Below are 23,104 nucleotides of genomic sequence, written 5' to 3'. Positions count from 1 at the left end.
GTAAATTTGTGTCGCAAAATCACGCAAACTCAGCGTCGCTGCAAAGATACTTCCGGTTCCGGCTCAGGGCGGGCTCATAAGGCCTGGCAGTGGCTGAGGGGAGGCTAGGTGCTGCTGGGACCTGGTATCCTGGCGGCACGATGGACCGAAAGAAAAAACCTTTGGACGTTACAGCCTCCTCGGTGAGTTCGAGTGTGGCTTAGCTGCGTGCTCCTAGTTTTCCCCGCTTTTCTCAGTCGAGAATGGCGACCTAACCTATTGCCTCACGCAGGTCAGGAGCCTGGACTCTCCGTCTGACTTTCTCCCCGCAGGGACCCTCGACAATTCCTTATTCACAGGATCCTGAGCCCGGTTTCGGCAGGCACCTGGACTAGGCTCGCCCTACACACAAGTCCCGGAAGCCGTCCTCCCCGGGATCTCAGGGTGCATCCTGCGGGTCAGCCGCCACAGCCCAGCCAGGCTTCGCTGTCTGCAGGGACCTGGAGGATATGGAGCCCTTCCTGGCGTCTCCAATACAGAGATTTGACTCCCCAGGACCCCAGAATACCTAGGGTCCCCCTAGCAGGACCCAGACAAGTTAGTTAGTGACTTGTAGGATGGGCTGCCTCGGGCCGCGAGAGCTGACAAGATTTTGTCAGAATTTGGATTCAGTGCTTATACACTAAATTCAGCAGGGTGTAGTTGCACATGGCCTTTCCCCGCAGCATGTGAGAGGCCAGTCTCTGTGCTTTAGAGGCCAGCCCGAGCCACATAGTTTCAGGATAGCCTGGGCTACACAGTGAGACCCTGTCTTTAAAAACCAAAACAAACTAAAGCCAGATTATCCAGAGGATAGCATTTTCAAAAACTACAATACAAATGAAATCCAGGAACTGGTCATTTTGTGAGCTTAAATTCAGAAGTAGTTGTAGAATAGAAAAACATATAACTAGATAATTGATGCATTTAAGAAGAGGTAAAAGGCAAAATTTTCTTCTTCCTTCCTTCTTCCCTTCCTTCCTTGAAGAATTTTGAATAATTTTGAATATTGGGTCCTGGAGCGAGACTCCTTTATACTGTTAAAATTCTTACCAGCAGTACCTTTAAATAGATTTCTTTCAAATGGAAATCACTGAACTCAGTCGTCCCCCCCCCCCCGCCCCCAAAAAAGGTATGGGGCTGGAGAAATGACTCAGAGTGGTTAAGAATACTGACTGCTCTTTCAGAGGACCCTAGTTTATTCCTAGCACTCAGATAGCAGCTCACAGCTTTCACAATTTTCCAGAGAGTCTGACACCCTCATGCAGATACACATGCAAGCAAAACGCTACTGCCCCAAACATAAAAAAGGAATCATTTTTTTAAAAAAACTCTTTGTTTTGTTAATAGCTGTTCTGCCTGCACCTTTATATGTGCAACACGTGTGCCTGGTGCCTTCAAAAGCCAGAAGAGGGCATTGGATTCGCTAGAACTAGAGTTATGTATAGATGGTTGTAATGGTTGTATGCCACATGTGAGTTCTGGGAACCTAACCTGAGTCTTCTGCAAGAGCAGCAAGTATTCTTAACTCCTGACTCATCTCTTTATTTAGCTCCTGAACTCAGTCATTTTTCTTTTCCTTGTCAGCCAGTAGTGCCTGATTTACAGATGCCTGTACGTGTAGCTACTTGCCATCACATCATTTCCTCCCACTTGTTAGGACTAATACAGTGGAGAGGTAGGTGCAAGTATTTGCCCAGCTGCCTCATCTCTTCACCTGTGCTCCCCATCACATTTTCAAACCCTGTGATTCCTTTTAAAAACAAACTAAGTCACTGGACAGTGGTGGTGCTTGCCTTTTATCTCCTCAGCAATTGGTAGGCAGAGGCAGGTGGATCTCTGTGAGTTTGAAGCCAGCCTGGTCTACAGAGTGAGTTCCAGGACAGCCAGGGCTATACAGAGAAACCCTGTCTCAAAAAAACAAAACCAAGCCAAATCAAAGCAACAAGAACAAGAACAAACCAACCAAACAAACAAACAAAAACCAAAGTAAAGCTTGACCCTGTACTTCTGGTTATATGTCCCACAAACAGAAAGCGCTTCAGAAGTTAGTTGAATCCTATCTGTACCTGTTTGTAGATTTCATTTGTTTACTATGTCACTTTCTGTTGGCAGAAAAAAAAAGCCTTGAGTAGTAAAAGTTGGAGTAGAACTAAATTTGTAGCAAAACTACAATGAAACCCAATGTTGTTTAATTTTGTGTGGAGTTCTATATTTAAGCTTGTGTTTCTTGTCCATGTTCAGGAAGCCAAAATCTTGGAGAAGTACAGTTGCTTAGTAAGCCAGTCAACTGCCACAGTGAATGAAATATTGTTGTTTACTTTCTTGTTTTATTCTAGTTAGTAGATCTTAAAGCTGAGCTCTTCCGAAAACAAGAAGAATTCAAACAAGAAAAACTTCTAAAAGATTCTGGAGTCTTTGGAAAACCAAAGACAACTAATAAGGTAAAAATACCTCTACTGATTCCAAATATGGGAGAATTGCATTATAAGTTTTTGAAAAATGTCAGTGGTTATCTATAAATAAATAAATATAAAGAAAAAAGTCCCTGACTTATAATTGAATATTTGCATAAACTTTGTTAAATATTAAAATTAGTAAGATTATCTAATACTCTTAAAAAAAGACTTATTTTAAGTATATATGTTGTGTATGTGCTTGTATGTATACATATGTCATGCTTGTATATGCCATTTGTGTGTAGATGCCCTCAGAAACCAGAAAAGGGTGTTGAATCCCCTGGATCTGGAGTTACTTGTAGTTGTGAGCCAAGTAATATGGGTGCTGGGAACTGAACTCAGATCCTGTGCAAGAGCAGTAAGCCCTCATAATGAATGCTAATCTATCTCTCCAGTTCCTATATTCTTCTTTAACATGCTGTTAATAATTGGGTTGTTCACATTCTCATGGAAGATTAGCATGTATTTTGTGTCCAAATAGAGATAAATAACTGTAATATATAGATAGACTTAAAATATGAAAGTGTTTAAGAGTTTTAAAACTTGTATAGGTAGTAATCTGCTTACTATATTCCTTTGTATTCTGCTCATATCCATTAGAATGTTGAATGATGTTGTAATCTGTCATGGGTAAATGTCAGTTGAGAAATAACGCAGTGAAGTTCAGAGAAATTCTTCAGGTGATTTAGGAGTTTCCTCAGCCCCAGCTTTGTCATGGCCTGTCACGTCTGTTGTAAGCTGTAAGCTAGCTGTCAGAAGAAGTAGTTCTTTGATGGTTCATGAGATCCAAGGATTTTCTTTGCTTTTTGATGCTTTGTGATCATGTGGTTTTATTTTGTTCTTTTGAATCATTCTCCAGAAGCCAAGTATCTGGACCAAGCAGAATGCTGGTGTTTCCAGTCGAGCAGAGAAGGATGCAGAACAGAAGCTTGAAGAGCAGAAGACTTTAGACAAAGCAAGGTAGTTACACCTGAAAGGAGGGGTTACCAGACCAAGAAATAAACGTTTAGTTGATACTCTTCCTGATGTACAGATCTGATAGACATCTTTCTGGACAAATGCTTTATGAATGTAAATACAGTGTCCTTTGATATCTGAGGGGCATTGGTTGGTTCTAGGTTCCTACTCTTCCTCAGATACAAAGCTTAAGATGCTCCAAATAAACTAGTGTGTGTGGTCTGTGAAAACATTCAGTATACTCTAGAATCTTTTCTAGATTACTTGCTATGCCTAATATGGTGTAAGCACTTTGTAAATAGTTGTTATTCTGTATTGTTTAGGGAATAATGCCAAGAAGGAAAATATGTACAGACAGATGCACAGTATATATTAGCACAATATCATTGTTTTGGAATATTGTTTCTTTCCAGGTAGTTGAATCTGGAGATGTGGAGGGCCAGCTGTCCCCTAAAAATGCTGTAATTTACACATATCTGTTGTCTTGCACAAAGAAAAAAATTGAGCTTAGAAGATGAAGTAGGGTCCTGTTTTAAGCTTTTATCACATACTAAATATATCATTTTTTTTTTTAATTTGGGAAATAACTATTTGTTCTGGAAATTGGCCAGCGTCCTCTCAGAACTTCTGGTTGTTTCTTGGTGCTGGCAGCCTTGATGATCTTGAGCACATTGAAGAATACTGTCTTAACTTGGGCCTACACCCTCCCATGGTGATAATGTCACTAGTCTGTACATTCCCAAAAAGGGAACAGGCAGACAGATATGTTCTTTGTGCTTCTCAAAGCAATTGTACTTTTGGATATAGTAGATATAGTTCTAGATGATGACAGTGGTCCTCTGCACCTTCGTCTTGGTCACGACACCAGAGAGGATCTGCTCTCAGAGATGTTATCAGTGAAGAGGCATTTCTTGTCTGTTTAGGTGCCCTGGATGGCCTCCTTGAGCATGTTGAGCTTAGACTGATGCTCTTATAGTACCGAGGGTGCCCTTATAGTACCTTGCCTATAGTACCCACTTGTTGTTTTAAAAAGACCATGGACTGCTTTTGGTAAACACACTCGGTCTGAATATCTGACATCTTTCTGGCAGCCTGAGAAAAAGAAAAGGCTATATCAACAATTTTTTTGTTGTTATTGTTGCTTGCTTGCTTGTTTGTTCATTTTTTTCGAGACAGGGTTTCTCTGCATAGCCTTGTTTGCCCTGGCCTTGAACTTAGAGATCTACCTGCTTCTGCCTGAGTGCTGGGATTAAAGGGTTGGGCCACCACCACCTGGCCTATATCAACAATTTTTTAAAACTTGTATTTCTAGGGATGGGATCCCAATGGTCTTGTCCGCTAAACCACATCTTCAGCTTAACACTTTTTTCTTTTGTTGTTGTTGTTTCGAGACAAGGTTTCTCTGTAACTTTGGTGCTTTTCCTGGAACTAGCTCTTGTAGACCAGGCTGGCCTCGAACTCACAGAGATTCACCTGCCTCTGCCTCCCAAATGCTGGGAGAAGTGTTCCATGGACACTATTCCCCATACTGGATTGCTTTACCCAGCCTCAGTACATGGGGAGATGCATAGTTTTATTGCAACTTGATATGCCATGTTTTGTTGATACTCTCAGGAGACCTGTCCTTTCTTAAACAGATGGCCTCTTTGGGGCTTCTATTTTTAGGCAATTAGAGAATTCCTTGCCCTTTAGCTTGTTACTACTTGCTAAATGCCGTCAACATTATGTGAGCAGCGAGTCTGCTTTGTCAACATACCAAGGTTGTTGTCTTATATTAGTATGTAGTTTCAGTGTATTATTTGTGATATTGAAATAGATATTGTCATGTTTTTAACAAATTAACTTGGTATAAAGAAGTGTAATAAGCCACAAATGACCAGGACCCTGGTCTAAAAACACTATGGCAAAGAATCTTGCCTTGAGTCTGGTGATCCTTTTGGCAGACTAAATAGAAAATGTTTACATACATCTCTCTTACCACATGTCACTTAAGTTGCATTTAGCAGCTAGGTTGTTGGGCCTTAACTCAGTGCATCCCATTTGTTCACTCATCAGATACTTATTGAGCAGTTACTCTGTATCAGGTATGGCTTTCAGTCCTGCTTTCACTGATGAAGTAGATGAAGTGGGTCTGAAGTCTCTTCAGGACAGGGCAGTCAGCACCTGTTGTGCCCATCTTTTCATGGCTGGCCTCAGGGAGGTGTTAACTGTCAGCTGTTGATAGTTAGTGGCAGAAGGGACAGTTATAAGACCATTTCTAATTCTTGTCTGTTTTTCTCCTAGGGAAAAATTGGAAGAAAAAGCCAAATTATATGAAAAGATGACTAAAGGAGACTTTCCAGGTAAACAAATGTTTATTTGTATTTCTTTATTGTCTACAATTTGTACAGATTCTCAGTATTATATTATCTGTTTAAATGATTCTAAGAGGGAGAAATTTAAAAATCCAACTCAAAACTTTAATTTCAGTGGTTATATAGAGATAGGAAAATATTCAGTAATATTCCAGTGGTTCCCTGGGGGCCAGGCAGGGACAGGAGAGTGTAGGGAACCGATTCTACAGCTCTCACAGCAGGTCTCATCTGGTGGAGGAGGAGAGCACAGCACCAGGAGACAGTTTAAACAGACCAGCCTTGCATGTAGGGACATCCATGCCTATGGGAAAGATAAGGTGTGCCGAATTACGGGTTAAGCTGCCTCTTTTCCTGTTGTCTCTCTGTTTTCAGTTTTATCTCTGTGATGTGCTTTTTTTTTCTAACTTCATGGTTTTGCCCTATTGCATTTGTGTGTGAGTGTGGGCATGTTCATGCTACAGCATAGGTATGTAGTATGTGTTGATATTCACCTCTTGCTTTGTTTAAGGCAAAATTTGAAGGGTCTATTCTGCCTCCCATCTTGCTGCCATAGGAATTCTGGGATGTGCTGCAAACTAGGCTTAATGTGGGTTCTGGGGATTCAAACTCAGGTCTTCATGTTTGGGCAGCAAGTACTTATGCACTGAGTCATCTCACATTTTTAAATTTTAGTTCTCTCCTTATATTTATCCAGTTTGGAAATCTTTAATTTTTCTTTTTGCTAATTCCTTGCTCTTTTTGTTTTCTCTCCAGAATATTTGTTTCCTTTCCTCTTCTCTTTGTTTCCTCTATTCCTCCCTTTTCCTTGCCTCTTTCCTTTATCATACTTATTATTTCTATTCTAAGTAATTGTGACTTCATGGCATATTCAATTAGTAGTTGTACAATGTGCTTTGAATTGGTTTAGAAATTTGTAATACAATTCCCTTTTGTCATATCCCCCTGAAATAGCAGAATTCATAGTTGGACAACAGTGTAAGAGACTTTCTGGGCCAGTGTACACACCATTGGCAGGAGGCAGAGAAAGCAACTAAGAATTCAGGAAATTTCTAGAAAAAAATGGGCTTTGACTTGGTGAGCTGGAGGAAAGGATCCTGTCGGGGAGAGTGGTAAGAGTGGATGTTCAGAGTGGGGAGAGCTGGAGCCCAGCAGTTCCACCTTGCCTAGCAAACAAGACACCAGTGAGTGTGGCCATCATTTGCCTTTTCTCAGACGGCATCATTTACAAAGTTGGGGGCTGTGGTAACAGTACTACACTCTAAGGAGCAAGATGGTCATTCCCAGGATGCCTCACTGGTGTGTACATCTACACCTCATCTCTCAGAAACATACCTCTTCCCTTTTGAGATACTATGTGATTTTGAAAACTTGTTGTTTTATTCTTTTTTTGTCTGGTTCAAACTTTTATTGTTACTATAAAAACCTAGAGACTGGAAAGATGGCTTAACTGTTGAGAGCACTTGCTGTGCTTACAGAGGAACAGAGTTTGGTTCCCAGTACCCATGTATCACAACTGCCTATAACTCCAGCTACAGAACTAATGCCCTCTTCTGCCTTCTTAGGGCACTAGCACTCCCATGTACCCTTCTCCCTCATATGTGTAACTTAAAATAAAATGAAAATACAGTAAATCAATAAAAAGGAATGTGTTTGTGGAAATGGGGTTTTGTCAAAGCCAACAGTCCTACCTACTGATCCTTCTATTGTACCTGTGTGTCTGAACTGGTTAAGTCTTAGAGCCTTAGTTGTCTTCAGTGTAAAGGGGGATAGTACCACCACTTTGGTCATAGGGAACCCAGTGTATGTTTTAGTCCAGTCTCTGTCCTTAGGAAAAAACAAACAAAAAAACATGTTGAGTTCATCCCTATAGAACTTAACTCTTGCCTGAAAACGATGTCAACTTGTGAAAAGAACTCAAAAAACGCGTGTGCGTGCATGCTTGTGTGTGTGTGTGTGTGTGTGTGTGTGTACATGTTTGAGACAGTGTCTCACCATGTAACCCTACAGAGCCTGGAGCTCACTATGTAGACCAGGCTGACCTTGAACTCACAGATCTACTTGCCTCTGCCTCCTTAGTGCTCTAATTAAAGGTGTGTACACCATGCCCCAGCTTCAGAGGATATTGTTTACCTGCATTAGGACCTTTCAAGCACTTTCTACCACACATTAGTGTAAGAGTTGAATGATGCAATTCATATATTTAGAAAGATCTGTTACATCACAGCAAGAAGGGTCCACTATCTTGATTGGGAGAAATGCTGTTCTGCTTCTCTTAGACATTGTTGGCTATGAGTTGCTCAAAATCAGTGACTGTTGTCTTAAATGGTCCTATTGCTCACACAGTGTATTGATGACACAGCAGGAATCTCAAGGCTTTTTAAAGAGTATTATGGTCTGTGTTATGGATGGCCTATTTAAAGTTTTCTGTCAGGTGTTTTGTGTTTGTTGTCTCTGTAAATTGTGATGGAGGCATTGACTGGTGAACAAACAGTCAGGCAGTAGGGCTACTTCTTAATTCCAGCTATGGTTTTCTTTCTTTCTTTTTTTTTTTTTTGTTTTTCGAGACAGGATTTCTCTATGGTTTTGGAGCCTGTCCTGGAACTAGCTCTTGTAGACCAGGCTGGTCTCAAACTCACAGAGATCCGCCTGCCTCTGCCTCCCGAGTGCTGGGATTAAAGGCTTGTGCCACCACCGCCCGTATGGTTTTCTTCTTTAATGTAAAGAATCCATAAATTGATTTTTGTGTTCTAGATGAGGAAGTGGAGGACATGTACCTTGTGGATTTCACACAGAAGATCATAGACAAGCGAAAAGAAATGGAGGTGCTTGGTGCTACTAGAGAGTCTGGAAATGCAGAAGAGAGAGATGATGATGAAGAGTTTTCTGAAAAAGACATACCTCCTCCCCAAAACCCCAGTGAGGAGTGGTGGGTAATATTGGAGCTTAGATCATTGTGAGCCCCCCAGACTTGCTTTGGCTTTTTGAGAATCATTTTGCTTGATGGTATCACATCATGTTTTCTTACTCTGCCTGGGTTTTCTGTGTCCTGAGAACCACCCCCTCTAAGTTGGGATGAGCTAGTGTTGTATAAATTGTATAGATTTAAGCACACCAGTGGAGCAGTAACATCAGTGACTACAGATAAGAACTCAGCATCTACTGTGCCCAGTGTGGTGCCAGGCCCATGAATCCTTGGGCAGTGCATCAGTATCCTGCTCCCTTACTACATGTCCTGGTTCAGATGTCAGGTCCTGGGAAGTGGTCCCTTTTGAGTCCTGCAAAAGAAACTGGCAGGGTAGGCACAGTAAGCTATATCCTAACTACATTCTTTTCTGGTATTGAGGCGTGGGTTCCAGCACTGCCTTCTGCCTGTGTGGACTTGATAAATTTGCAGTTTCTCTGAGGCCTAGCTTCCTTCCATGGAAAGTAGAGATGCAGTGCTTCAGTACACAACTATTTCCCTTAAATTCCCTCATGGAAGCAAGTGTGTTCCATTCTGGGGCATAAGCAGATATTTTGCAAAGCTCCATTATTGATATTTTCCTGAGTTTAACCTGTACATATATAAAGGATGGAGGAACCCAGCCTTTTATAGATCAGATTGCAAATTCCATAACGGTGTCTTTTATGCTACTTAGACACTTATTCAGCAGAGCTTGCCATTGCTTAGACATCTCTGATGTTCTTGTTTTGGGAGATTTCTTAGAAGCTGCTCAGAACTGTTTGTAGATTTCTTAGCTTTTGCTAACTCCTTTGTACAGGTATTTATGCATAAATAAGATGTTTTTACTACTGTAGATGGCAGAGAACCTTTCTGTTCATAATATGGAAGGTGTCCACTGTGGTCCATACTTTCTTACCTTTTAAATAACTTAAGTCTAAAGTTAGAGACTATTGTGAGGGTAGGCATATGGCTGTATGGCACATGGAACCACAGAGAACGCAGCCTCTCTGTGCCTTTCTTCATCATTTGTAGTCTAAGTACTTGCTTCCTCTTCTGAACTATTTTTTGCGTCTTACCCTATTTATAGTTGACCCACTCTAGATCTTATTGTCTGCAAAACATCTGAGCCATACTTTTGCTTGTCTGGTTTTTGTTTGTGTTTTTTTTTAAAGACAGGGTCTCTCTGTGTGACAGCTCTGGCTGGAACTTGCTCTGTAGACCAGGCTGGCCTCAAACTCACAGATATCTGCCTGCTTCTGCCTCCCAAGTGCTGGGATTAAAGGTGTGTGCCAACACTTGCCGGTTTGCTTGTTTTTATACTCTGCCTAAATTGTGTTTTCTGGCCTGCACCCCTCCTGTTTCCCTAGAGCCCTATAGAGCTAGAGTACTCAGCCCTCCGTGGATCACCCAGCTTCTCCAGGTTTATGCTGGGACTGTTCAGTAAGCAGTTGCTGATGAGCTAGAGCCATTGCTGACTACTGTATTCCCTTGCTGGTGTTCTGTGTGTTTTGGAGGCCTGCTCCAGAACAGAATAGCTGTGATTGCTTTTCAAGGCAGAAATCTCATCTCTTTTGATTGGTCTAATGTCTTATTTATTTTTCTTATTAATGCCTGTATGATTACAAGCAATTTGTCAGCAATTTGAAGAGTTTGGAGGGCAATTGAAGGTGTCGCATGATACCATATGGTGCAGTAAGACGCAATGCAAGCAATTCCCACACTTTTTTTGTGTTTGAATTAAGCTCCAGAATTGTTAGTGCTTGTGAATCCTTTTGGTAATTAAATTCCAGGTGGTGGAAAATCTTTCTGCAAAAATACTGTAAATAATTACATGGACCATCTGGCTAGATTCCCCTCCCCATTCATTAAAAAAAAAAAAAGGAAAATGAAGTTGCTGCTCTATATAGTTGTAGGTTTGATTTCTTCTGACAGTTGTCTGTAGAAGTGGATTTCCAAGTGTTTGGTTTTTAAAACATGGGCTAACAAGGAAATCAGCATCACTTGAGAAGAAAGAAATTGCAGGCAACAGCAGAGCTAGCTGAGTCCGACCTTTATTGCTTTGCTAACTTGCTTTACAGCATATAGTATGTGCTTCACTGTGTGTTGTGCACTCTACTCAGACTATGGGAGATTCCTTGCCTATGATAGCAAATATAAAAAATCTGTTGCATGCCAGGCAGTGGTGTCCTTTAGTCCCAGTACTCGGGAAGCAGAGGCAGGCAGATCTCTGTGAGTTCAAGGCCAGCCTGGTCTGTAGAGTGAGTTCCAGGACAGGCTCCAAAAGTTACGCAGAGAAACCTTGTCTAAAACAAACAAACAAAATTCTGCTGCACCATAGTACAAAGGAGATGTTTTCTATGAATACCTGCCCATACTTTGTGTTATTAGGAAATCTCAGTGTTTTGTTTAACCTTCTGTGTGCTCAGCTTGCCCTGTCTCCACTGTCTGCTTTGGGCCAAGATGAAGAAGGGTATATATTGTTTGTCTTGTTAATTAAAGTGGGTCCAAAAATTACCATGACTTACATTAAAAAAACTAAGATTGCTGGAAAGAATGTGTCAATTAGAAGTAGAGCAGTAATAGAAAAACTGAGGTTTTGTGGAGGGCACAAAAAGCTTATTGGATGTCATCTGCTAATTAAGAAGCCTTTTCTCTGTGTTAGTGGTCTCTTGGCTTCAAGGTTCTTGGTAACAAGGTATGTAATGGCATTGCTTCTTTAAAGATCAACTGTCTTCCCAACTTCTCACTTTCAGGGTGGATTACGTGGACTCTTTGGGCCGATCCCGACGCTGCATGAGAAAGGATTTACCAGATCTATTGGAGATGGATAAAAATCTTCAGGGAAGACTGTAAGTTTAAAATGTGACCTGTGTTTGGAACACAGCCATGGGGATTGTCTTGTGGGAGAGGCTTCTGACTATTTGTTGCTCTGCTCTATTAGGATCTTTAATGTGTAAGACTATTATATACGGAAGCCTGTAATGGTTAACGTATTCAGAAACTCATAACTTTGCTCAGGGAACAACCTGAATGCCATTATTATTTACTGATTTTCTTTTCCTGAAACCCATTTTTGAGGGGAGTAGTGGGGAAATGAGTCACGTTATTTCCTGGGCTGGCCTTGATCTAGGTTTAAGTGATTCTTCTGACTTAGCTTCCCCGGCACGCACTCTGTTCTGGTCATGTACATTATAATTGCTGAAAGGGATGAGTAGACTATTGAGTAGGATGTCTGATCTAGGTCGCAAGTACAGAATGAGCCCAAACCTAGCTAACAAACCAGCCTTTATGGACAGAGGGATTTGAGAAGGTTCACTTGCTTTTATTCATTTCTTATTTATGTGTCTTTGTATATTGAATCAAAGGCTTCATGATTACATTTCTAATGGGACCAAAGAAATAACATTCAAAAATATCTTGGTGGTTAAAATTCCATATAGCCAGCTTTTATATGAGAAATATTGGAGAAGCTACACCTGTGTGTGTCTTCCCATCTTAGGCATCCTGTGAGTAGGCCTGGAGTAAACACAGAGGCCACAGCACAAACCATGACCACCTGGTGGGACAGGGAACTCTAGCAATGTCCGTGTCTCTAGACCAGAGGCCATTCAGGGAAGTCCAGTGGTTCATCCTTCCTGGTTAGGCCACTTTCCATATGTCAACCAGGACAAGTCTAGAAAGGAAAGGTGGTTGTCTTGAACACTGAGGCAAGATCCTATCATACTCATCTATAAGTGTGGTAATTAATTGTTGCTGTTTCATGGCACTCACCTGAACATAGGTTTCTGTTCCTCTACTAGTTTCGTTAGTCCTGCTAATGAAAAAACTTTATTATCTGAAGACATGAGGAAAGAACTTCAGCGCCAGCAATGGGAAGAAGAAGAAAGGGAGGCTCTGAAAAAGCCAATGGGGCCTATCCATTATGAAGACATTAGGGAAAATGGTATTGTTAATTTGGGAGGGAGGAGTATTTGTGTGTGTGTGTGTGTGGTGGTGGGTTTTTTTGTTTGTTTGTTTCTCTCTAGCCAGTAAGCACAAAGCCAGCACCTCTGATGCAGTCAGACTGTGCATTGGAGGGTGAAAACCATCCTCTTGTCCACAGCCTGAGAAACTTAGGGGCCTCTTCCTAACATGTCTGTTAGCCTAAGAATTTGTTCCCAGAGAGAAGAGGATACAGCCAGGGCTGAGTAGCCTGTCTATATGTTTTTCACTTAGCCATTTGACTTTTTTGTTTTTTCTTAATCAATTTTTTTTTTTTAAATTAAACTTGTGCTGATATCACTGTGTGTCTCTTTTGGCTTGTTAGGGAACTTGCTGTAAATGCGGTTTGCTAATCAGAGAAATCTAACATTTTGATATTTTTGATTATTTCAGAGGCCCGACAACTTGGTGTTGGGTATTTTGCCTTTGCCAAAGACAAAGAATTGAGAAACAAGCAAATGAAAACTTTAGAGATGCTTCGTGAACAGGTATAAGTTAACTTTAAGGTTTTTGTTATAGGTTTGAATAATTTTTTTATTGATAGGTCATGCTTTAAAAAATGTAGTAAATCCAGGTATGCATAATCAAGCATTGGGCAGAGAGAGAGTCCAAACTGAAGATCTCCATCAGGTCCCTCCCCTTGGAGCTCAGGAAGCCCTTTGGAAGAGAGGGAGGAACAGTGAGGAAGAAGGGGAGCTAGAGGGATCGAGGACACCAGAATACCCAGTTCACAGAATCAACTAAGCAGGACTCATGTATCATGAATTCTAATTGGTCTTAATAATAAAAACTTAGAGTCAGATATAGGGGTTAATGCTGAAAGATCATAAAAGCAGAAAAGCCAGCCACTAGTTCTTACCTCTACTGAATCCTCAGACCAAAGGGGCAATTTCTGTCCCTACGAATCCTCAGACTGAATGCTGTCACTACGAAACCTCAGGCTTAATCTGAGCTCTTGTCTCTTCCCGCCATATATTCCTCTCTCCACCCAGCCATATTACTTCTGTCTCCATCTCCGTCATGCTGGGATTAAAGGCATGTGATTCTAACTGCTGGGATCACCTTTGTATAATCTCTGTTTCTCTTTTAGACAGATTCAATCTTGTGTAGCCCAGAGTGGCCTTGAACTCACAGAGATCCATCTGCCTCTGTCTTCCGAGTGCTGAGATTAAAAGTGTGTGCCACTACTGTGTATTCCCTATAGCTAACTAGTGGTTTAGCTCTGCACTCTGATCTTCAGACAAGCTTATTTGTTAGATCACAAACAAAATACCACTCCAGATTCATACAGGCTCACAGACTAAAGCAGCAATCACAGAGCCTGTGTGGGTCTGAACTAAGTCCTCTGCATATATATTATGGTTGTTAGCTTGGTGTTGGTTTTTTTGTTTTGTTTTTGTGGGAGTGGGGGTATCTCTGATTCTTTCATCTGCTCCTGGGACCCTCTCTCTCCCACTGGTTTGTTTCACCCTGATATGAGGGTTTATGCCTAGTCTTATTGCATCTTGTTATGGCATGTTCGGTTCATATCCATGAGAGGCCTGCTTTTTTTTTTTTTTTTTTTTGAAGGGAAACAGGAGGAGTATATCTGGAAGAAAGGGGATTTGGGCTGGGGGCTGGGAGGAGTGGAAGGAGGGGAAACTGTAGTCAGGACATATTTGTATGAGAGAAGAATTTTAAAAATGTAAATTGAAAGTTGATATTCAGAATGCCATTGTTGGTTACATACAGGTAATTATTAAATTATTGAGGGTTTTTCAACTCTAAAATTTTAACTGTACTTTGCTAGGTTTTGTTCTTATTAGTAATATATGTGTATATAATGTGTATGTGTCATGGCATGTGTGGTGGTTAGAGGACAACTTTAGGGAGTTGGTATCTCCTTCTGTCTCTGTGTTGATTCCAGGGATTGAACTCAGGCTGCCAGGCTTGCATCATTGCAGCATGCATCTTTACCCACTGAGCCATCTTGCTAGCCCTACTGTTTTATTATTACTATTATTATTTTGTGTGTGTGTGTAAGCTCTGCCTGCATCTGTGTATGTGTACCATATGCACACGAGGCTCCTGTACAGGACATTGAACTCCTAGAACTGGAACTGTGGATAGTTGTAAGCTACCACGTGGGTGCTAGCAACTGAACTTGGGTTCTCTGCAAGAGCCACAGTATTCTTAACTACTGATTCCAGCTCTCAGCCCTGCTGTTTTAAGTCTAGCTTCAAACATAGCATTTTGGGATGATCTGTGTGAGGAAATAGGAAGCTGTGTTAAGGAATTAAGGAGCAGAAGAGAAATGAATGGCTTTTTTCCATGTGGAGGCTTCCATAGGGCTCTCTGAGTTCTCATTAAGCTTCCTAAGGACATTCCTTTTCATAGGCCACCATTTTCAGGGTCTTGAGGGGAGCTGCTTAGGTGTGCTGTTAAAATTAATTAGCACGCACTCGGGAGGCAGAGGCAGGCGGATCTCTGTGAGTTCGAGACCAGCCTGGTCTACAGAGCTAGTTCCAGGACAGGCTCCAAAGCCACAGAGAAACCCTGTCTCGAAAAACAAAACAAAACAAAACAACAACAACAAAAAATTAATTAGCACTTTTTTTTAAAAGAAAAAAGAATTATTTCATCATTTTATTTATTTATTTATTTATTTATTTATTTATTTATTTATTTATTGGTTTTTAGAAACAGGGTTTCTCTGTAGCTTTGGTGCCCGTCCCGGAACTAGCTCTTGTAGACCAGGCTGACCTCGAACTCCCAGAGATCCGCCTGCCTCTGCCTCCCGAGTGCTGGGATTAAAGGCGTGCGCCACCACTGCCCGGCTATTTCATCATTTTAAACAGAAATGTGAATTTGACTTTGAATAATTTTCTAATTTTTTGTTCTGTTCAGACAACAGATCAGAGAATAAAACGAGAAAACATAAAGGAAAAGCGAAAGGCTATGTTAGAAGCAAGACTTGCCAAACTTCGACAAAAAAAGATTAAAAAATCAAAGGAAGATGGGACTGAAGAAGAAAATAGAGGTATTTCATGTCTTAAATTTCTGACTTTCACAGGGAAATCTTAGATCTCTTGGTGTTCACTAATAGGATTGCAGTGTAGGAATCGGCAGCTTAGTTTTATCTCTAAATACCATGTGCCTTTGAAGTACCACCAGGATCAGTTTTTATTGCTCTTAATTATTTTATTGCTCTTAAATATTTCCATTGACTTATTTGTTAATGTATGTGGTGTGTGAGCGAATGTGAGTGAACATGTGTCAAAACACAGGTACGGAGGTCAGAGGTCAGTTTTCAGTAGTTTGCTTTTTGCTTTCTCTGTGAGATCCCTGGTTCAGAGTCAGGTCATCAGGTTTCCTTAGCAGGCACTCTTACCCACTGAGCCATCTCACTGTCCAGGAGCAGTTTTTGTAGCTAGAATGGTTTGGAATGACATTGTCATGTTTTTAGGCAATAAACAAGATGCATTGAGTTGCTTCTTCTTTTTTTTTTTTTTTAAATATTTATTTATTATGTATACAATATTCTGTCTGTGTGTATGCCTGAAGGCCAGAAGAGGGCGCCAGACCTCTTTACAGATGGTTGTGAGCCACCATGTGGTTGCTGGGAATTGAACTCAGTACCTTTGGAAGAACAGGCAATGCTCTTAACCACTGAGCCATCTCTCCAGCCCCTGAGTTGCTTCTTATAATGACAATTTTGTAAACCAAGACTTAAAAGTTTGGCTGGGTACATATATAAGAAATAAAGTTTTTAAGTTTAAAAATATAGACAAAAATATAAAACTACATATTTGGGGGGTGCCATGTGATGTTTTCCATAACTGCATATATTATGTGATAAAAATCAAGGTAAAGGTATGACCAGTTGCACAAAGTTGTCCTTTGACCTACATATGCTGTGGAAGTCACACCCACTCACATAGAGAAATAAGTACTAATGTCTGTCTAATCAGACATGCTTGCTGCTCCCATGAGCATTTACTTCAAAATTAGTGTTAAATTTTTATTTTTGGTTTTTCGAGACAGGGTTTCTCTGTATAGCCCTGGTTGTCCTGGAACTTGCCCTGTAGATCAGGCTGGCCTCAACTCAGAGATCTACCTACCTCTGTTTCTTGAGTGATGAGATTAAAGGCATGCACCACCACCTCCCAGCTTAGTATGTTGAATTTTAAACCCATGGTAATAAGGTCTTATTTCCTTACAAAACTAGGTGGAGATGTTACTGTGCTTTTGCCATCAGAACCAAAGGCTGTACCTGCTCCACCTCCTGTGGCCCAGAACAGCAAGGTAGAAGTCATCATCCAGGAGCGGAAGGATACCAAGCCTGGAGTGCCGCACATCCGAGAGTGGGACCGAGGAAAAGGTAGGGTGGAACTTCTAGGTCTGAAAACTTCCTAGTGAGGCCCTTGGAAAAGTAGTTTTTGTTTTAAATCTAAGTAAGATTCTGGTGTGCTTTTGTTTTTATTTTTTACGGTGTAGAGCTGGATCCAGGGCCTCACACGTGCTAGGAGGAGCTCTACATCTGAGCTCCACCGTCAGCTCCACGGGAGTTGTAGTCCTCCTGAGGCTTAAGGAAGTCTCCAGGTCTCTCAGCTTGTTTCTTTTCCATCCTGGACACTAGTTGTTTATACAGGGAAATATGGGTAAAATGTGATCACAAAAGACCAGCATCTGCGAAGGCATTCTGTCCACAGAATGAATACATTTCTGAAAATTACTTGGCAAGTTTAAGCCCTCTGGAATGTAACTTTTCAGGAACTGCTTTTAAAGTGTGATGGAGGTTTGGTGTTCTGAGGTACTCTGTCTTTAGCCATCTTTTTGTGTTTGTTTGAAAGCTTACCTAAGCTTCCATTGTTCATGCACGTCTTTCTCTAAGTTTTCACCAAGGTGCCCACCACAGTCTTCACTGCAGCAGACTGTGTTTTATGCCTTTTTCAAAGATACTCAGTGGAACCTTAGCTCCTGCTGTTGGAGCTGACAAGAGAAATCTAAGAGCCACTGTTCAGATCGGATGAGTCCCTTCTGTGTCCTCCAGAACTCAACAAATGACAAACTGCTTTGATATGAACCACCTACCATGTCAACTTCAGCAAATAATTGATTATTGATTATTTCATTTCTCTGTAATTGTAGTGCCCTTTAGGCAGTTGTGGTCCAGAGCATCTCTACAGAATCTTTCTCTCTTTTTTTTTTTTTTTTTTTGAGACAGGGTTTCACTATTTAGCTCTGGCTGTCCTGGAACTCAATTTGTAGACCAGGCTGGCCTCAAACTTACAGAGATCTGCCTACCTCAACCTCTCAAGTGCTAGGATTAAAAGCATGTGCCACCACTGCCCAGCCTATGGTAGCTTTTAAATGCATATAAGAACTGAAAAAATTTTTTTAAAAAAATGAAAAATTACAGTAAACTTGACTGGTTCATAATTGTTTCTAATAATATTCTTTTTTATTTTCACTAGAATTTTCTTTTGGGTTCTGGTCGAAGAAGCAGTCAGAACTCCGGGCTGAACGAGATCCTGAGTTTGCCCCACCATCGAATTACTTTGTGGGTCAAAAGAGAACTGGTGCTTTGAGTAGCCAGCCATGGAGCAAACCGGGGCCGGCACCAAGCGACTCGGGACACGGCTCTGGCTCGTCACACACATCTTCTGCCTCTGAAAGCCCATCACAGGCCTCCACAGTCACTTTCCAAACCCTAGATGATATGATATCTTATTATAAACAAGTCACATGACCTTGAAAAGCATGCTGTTGCATTTGTGTCATCAGAAGTCAGGATAGCTGAGTTTTACATCTTCCTTCCTGTCCTTTCCCTAGGATGCACAGGCTTGAGGCCAGATTACTTAGAAGGGAAGAGTGAGTCTGCCCATGGGAGCTCACTGTCTACTTAGCTGTCCATTTTTAATGCTTGGTGTAGAGGGAATTTAGCTCTTCCCCTTCATGCTGACCCAGTTGTAACTCATTTGGATTTCCAGGTGTGAGAACTGTAAATACTAATCTAAAATTTGATACTGAATAACTTGTTTCTTTTTTAGGTTATTTTATGTATGTGAATGTTTTGCCTTTCTGTATATGTGTGCACAACGTGTGTGCCTGGTGCCCAAAGGGGTCAGAAGAGTGCATTAGAACCCTAGAGCTGGAGTTACGGATAGTTGTGAGCCACTATGGGGTGCTGGGAACTGAACTTTGATCCTCTACAAGAGCAGCCAGTGTTGTTAACTACTGACCCATCTCTCCATACCTGCAGAGAAGCTTATAACCCTGCTTCACAAACACACCCACCCATGACTTCGCTTATAGGACTACATTCCTTTCCTTTCAGAAATGCTAGCATGCTAGTGTCTGCTCCACAGATTCAACTTCCCAGACAGGTAATGGAGCAATATCAGGAGTTTTTACCTGTCTATCAAGCAAATAAGGGACTATTGTAGGAGGCAAAGTGGAAAAGGGAAACTGGTGGAATGCTAACTAAGCAGTCACATCTGAAGTCATAAGGTCAGAAAGAGCACCTACAATTCAGAGAGGGAGAAGTTGATTGTTGATCTGTTCAACATGTTATCCAGTTGCCTACATCCCTGTTTCTCTGGACATCTGGAGCTGTGCTGAATTACTTGGGCATTCCTGAAGGCTGCTGAACGTGGTTAGAGACCAGCACTCCTAGTTTTGCCAGTTATAGCTTTGACCTTGTCTTTCTCTCCTGCCTTAGTATGTCCTGGTGTTTCCATTGCTTGAGGCTTTTTTGACTGTCTGTAGCCTGACTTGGACCCCATTGTGTAGACTAGGTAGGTCCCTACCTGTATCCTTATTGAATCCACAGGATGTCACTAAGTAGGGGTGTCAGAGGATTAACCCATGCAACTGCAAACAGGCAGTCAGGAGTTGGCTGCCAAGCCTTTGGGAGCAGTGGGTCGTTTCCAACTCAAGGAAAGTCTCTGCAGTGCCCTGAAAGAATGGAAAGAGGTGTGAAGGAAGACCTACTCTTTGGGGTCTCCTTGATAGTTTTTTCTCTGCTCACATAGCACTGCATCATGAGTAGAAGTGTTTGATTTGTCCTGTGATGACCCACCTGGCGCAAGGTCATGTGGCATCTACTAAGTGTCAGTTCCAGGACTTAAACAACTGATCTCTAACCTCTAGACTCATGCACCTTTTTCTAGAACCCAGTCTTGTCCCATTATGAAGGAAGTTACCTTTGAACTCCACAGCAAAGGGAAACCTAGACATAATGTCATTCTTTCAGTCTCATCAAACAAATACCTCTTAATATACATCAAAACGCTAACCCAGCTCCTTTTTTTTTTACCCCAGAAATGACAAATGCATCCTAAAATTCAATGGAAATGCCAGGGACCCAGAATAGCCAGAGAAAAGATGGAGGACCAAATTTCTTGATTCAAGACTTTGCAAAGCTACCACAGTACAAATGGTGTGGTGCTGGTACAAGAACACAGGCACATAGGTCAGTAGGGTAGAATAGAGCCAGGTATTCGTGGGCAGTTGACTCTTAATGAGGGTGCCAGGACCAATGGGAAGGAATGCACATTTCACAACATATTGTCCAGGGCAAAGCAATGAGTTTTGACCTGACACCATATCTAAAAGGCAACTCGGGATAAACTAAAGACCCAAAAGCAGGGACAGAAACTAAAAAGTCAACCTTTATGTGGGCAGAAGTAGTCAAGCACAGCCACTCATCACCGACAACTAGTAACTGTAGGTCACGTTTTCTCTGGGATTTTGAAGACTGTAAATCACTTTCTAATCCCTTCTTTACCACATCAATTATAAGGCTTTTTGACAAGTCCAGCTTACCTTCCTGTTTCAGCCCCTCAGATGAAACATGAAATCCACTTCAGAAAGTTGTTTCTCATGGAACAGTTTTGTATGCGAGTGTCCAGAAGATGGCAGCAGACCCTCAGAGTTCGGATCCCTGCTCTAAAACAGTACTGGTATCATAGGGATGCAAGGGAAAGTGTCACTTTCAGTTTTATTTCTTTTTGATAGACAGTTTTATGCAGCTCCAACTGGATATGTAGCAGAGATGATTTTGTAGTCAGTACAGTTTCATACATGTATGTATATAATGCATTCCTTTCCCCTTCACCCTCCATTCTTATTTCCTTACACCCGTCAACTCCCCCTTTTTCTTACAAGTCCTTTTTTCAGATTCTGTTCGTTGTCTTGTGATCCACTGATTTTATCTGAGACTGCCTGTGAGACCATGGGTTTAGTACTGTCTATTGGAACCTGGACAATAACAGTGACTTTCCCCCAAAATCCATTGTAGCCAGTTGTTCAGCAAGGAGAAATAGGGTCCCATGAACCCCTCACCAGTCAATGATTGCTTCTTGACAGTTGTAGTCTTTTGGAAGTCCTGTGCAGGTAGTTGAAACTCTCTGAGATTATATGTGCTGTGTCATGTATGCAGTGGCTATGTTGTGCCCTGAAGATGACATTTCACAGCTCTCTCTGTCTTCTAGTTTTACATTCTCTGTTCCCTTTCCTGATGTTACTGAGCTTAGGACAGGCACTCAGCCATCTCTTGTTCTCAGAACCTTGAGCACCATGTGCATAGTCACAGAGAGGCCAAAGTGTCAATATTGCATTTCTGATCCCCCATTTGTTCCTCTATCTCCAGAGTGCTAGGATTATAGGTGTACACCACCACATCTGGTTTATGCTTTGCTGGACTTCTTTGCATTCTGGATACACATTCTACCAGCTGAACTACACTCCCAGGTCATTTTAGCTTTGTAAGAACCACATTTAAAAAGTGAAATTAGTATTTTTCTATTGACCTTAGTATATCCAGAACATCTCAGTATATAGTCAAGATACAGGGACCATCAGGAGATACTCTGTTTTGTTTTTTTTGACAGGGTCTCTAAGTAACCCTGGCTGTCCTGAAACTCGCTATGTAGACTAGGCTGGTCACAAACTCAGAAATAAGTCTGCTTCTGCCTCCCTGGTGCTAGGAATAAAGATGTGTGTGCACCACAACACCCACTTTTGTTTTTGTGTATATGTGGGTGCCTGCATGTATGCCTGGTGCCCTCAGGTCGTAAGAGGGTGTCCTCTCCTGAAACTGGAGGTACAGGTGGAGCTGCTCCATGGGTATTGAGAACAGTCCTCTGCAAGATTAACAAGCACTTATAACTGATAAGACCTCTTTGTTCTTTTTTTGTATTAAGTCCTCAAAGTACACTGTATCCCACAGTGTAACTGAGCTTGCATACTCACAGTGTAACTGAGCTTGCATACTCATTTTTCACCAGAAACATTTTATCTGTATTTAGGTGTCATAAAGCAGTTGAAAAAAACATTCATATCCAAGTTGTCCCAAACAAACATTTAAGTTCTCTGATAATTGAATTGAGTGAAAATTTAAGAATTTCCATTGCTTTGGGTTTTTTTTTTTGAGATGTTAGGTTTTATCTTACACATGCTTGTCAAATGCACTGCCACTGAGCTACAGCCCCAGCTTCAATTTTCAAGTTCAAATTTTATTTATTATTATATGTATATTTGTGTGTGGAGTATATGTGCCATAGCACACATGTGGAGTCCGGACGACTTTGTAGAGTTAGTTCTCCTATTTCACCTTTACATGAGTTAATTCCAGTTCACACTTAGGTTTCCAGGCAAGCAGCTTTACTCTGTTATTTTCAGTGAAATTGAAGTTGAATTCCTTTCTTGTCCTAACCTCTTCTGAGTAAGACTGTTCCAAATGATCATTTACTGGTTTTGTGGTCCCTGTGCATTGTCTACCTGTTAGTGACCAAAGAACTGGCAAGTCAGTGTCTTCCAGATGCACATCTAAGACACTCTGTGACTGTCTTACTTGCGGACAGGAAGTGGTGAAACCTACAGAACATTCCTGCATCTTATTTGTGCCTCTGGAGAGCAAAGCAAACTGTTTAGGAAGAGGCTGCTTTGAGTCCTTGTTTTCATTGTAACCTCTCTCCGGGCCCTGTGTGCACTGGTGTAGTTCATCTGAATTGGTGCAGTTAATCATTCTGCTGGCCTTCAGAATTCCCAAAGGAAAATGTTCAAATCCATATACATGAGATGCATGGTGTACTTAGCTATACATTTGCCAAAGTCTTGGGTCATCCCCCAGGGTTGGTGTTCAGCTGGCCTAGTTGTGACATACAGATGAGGCAGTGGAATTTAGAACCTGGAACGGGGGTGGGTACTGGTCTTTACAGTTAACACAGCAGGTTAGCCATAGCATATGTGGTTCAAGTTTTCTTTTGAGCCAGTGAGGCAAGCTGAGTCAGTTATATGTCAGACTGATCACATAAAATGCTACTTAACCAAGGTGAGTGATGATATTGAAAATGATTTGGTGACTTGGAAAGGTGAGAGGAGACTAATGCTGACTGAGGACTCAC

General features: G+C 41.4%; 1 protein-coding gene across 1 annotated transcript; it reads left to right on the top strand.

Moving 5' to 3' along the window:
* The first annotated feature begins 62 nt into the window (after positions 1 to 62).
* On the top strand, positions 63 to 22,436 carry Ccdc174 (coiled-coil domain containing 174). Its single transcript, XM_057790842.1, has 11 exons — positions 63 to 182; positions 2,358 to 2,462; positions 3,337 to 3,437; positions 5,718 to 5,776; positions 8,540 to 8,714; positions 11,486 to 11,581; positions 12,533 to 12,675; positions 13,107 to 13,201; positions 15,600 to 15,732; positions 16,921 to 17,073; positions 18,170 to 22,436. Exons 1-11 carry the CDS (start codon positions 141 to 143, stop codon positions 18,442 to 18,444), a joined length of 1,377 nt encoding a protein of 458 aa, XP_057646825.1. The 5' UTR covers positions 63 to 140; the 3' UTR covers positions 18,445 to 22,436.
* Positions 22,437 to 23,104: the final 668 nt, after the last annotated feature.

The sequence above is a fragment of the Chionomys nivalis genome, chromosome 1, assembly GCF_950005125.1.
Source record: "Chionomys nivalis chromosome 1, mChiNiv1.1, whole genome shotgun sequence".
Taxonomy (NCBI): Eukaryota; Metazoa; Chordata; class Mammalia; order Rodentia; family Cricetidae; genus Chionomys; species Chionomys nivalis.
The sequence above is the reverse complement of the archived record's forward strand: the minus strand, read 5'-3'. Positions and strand labels throughout refer to the sequence as shown.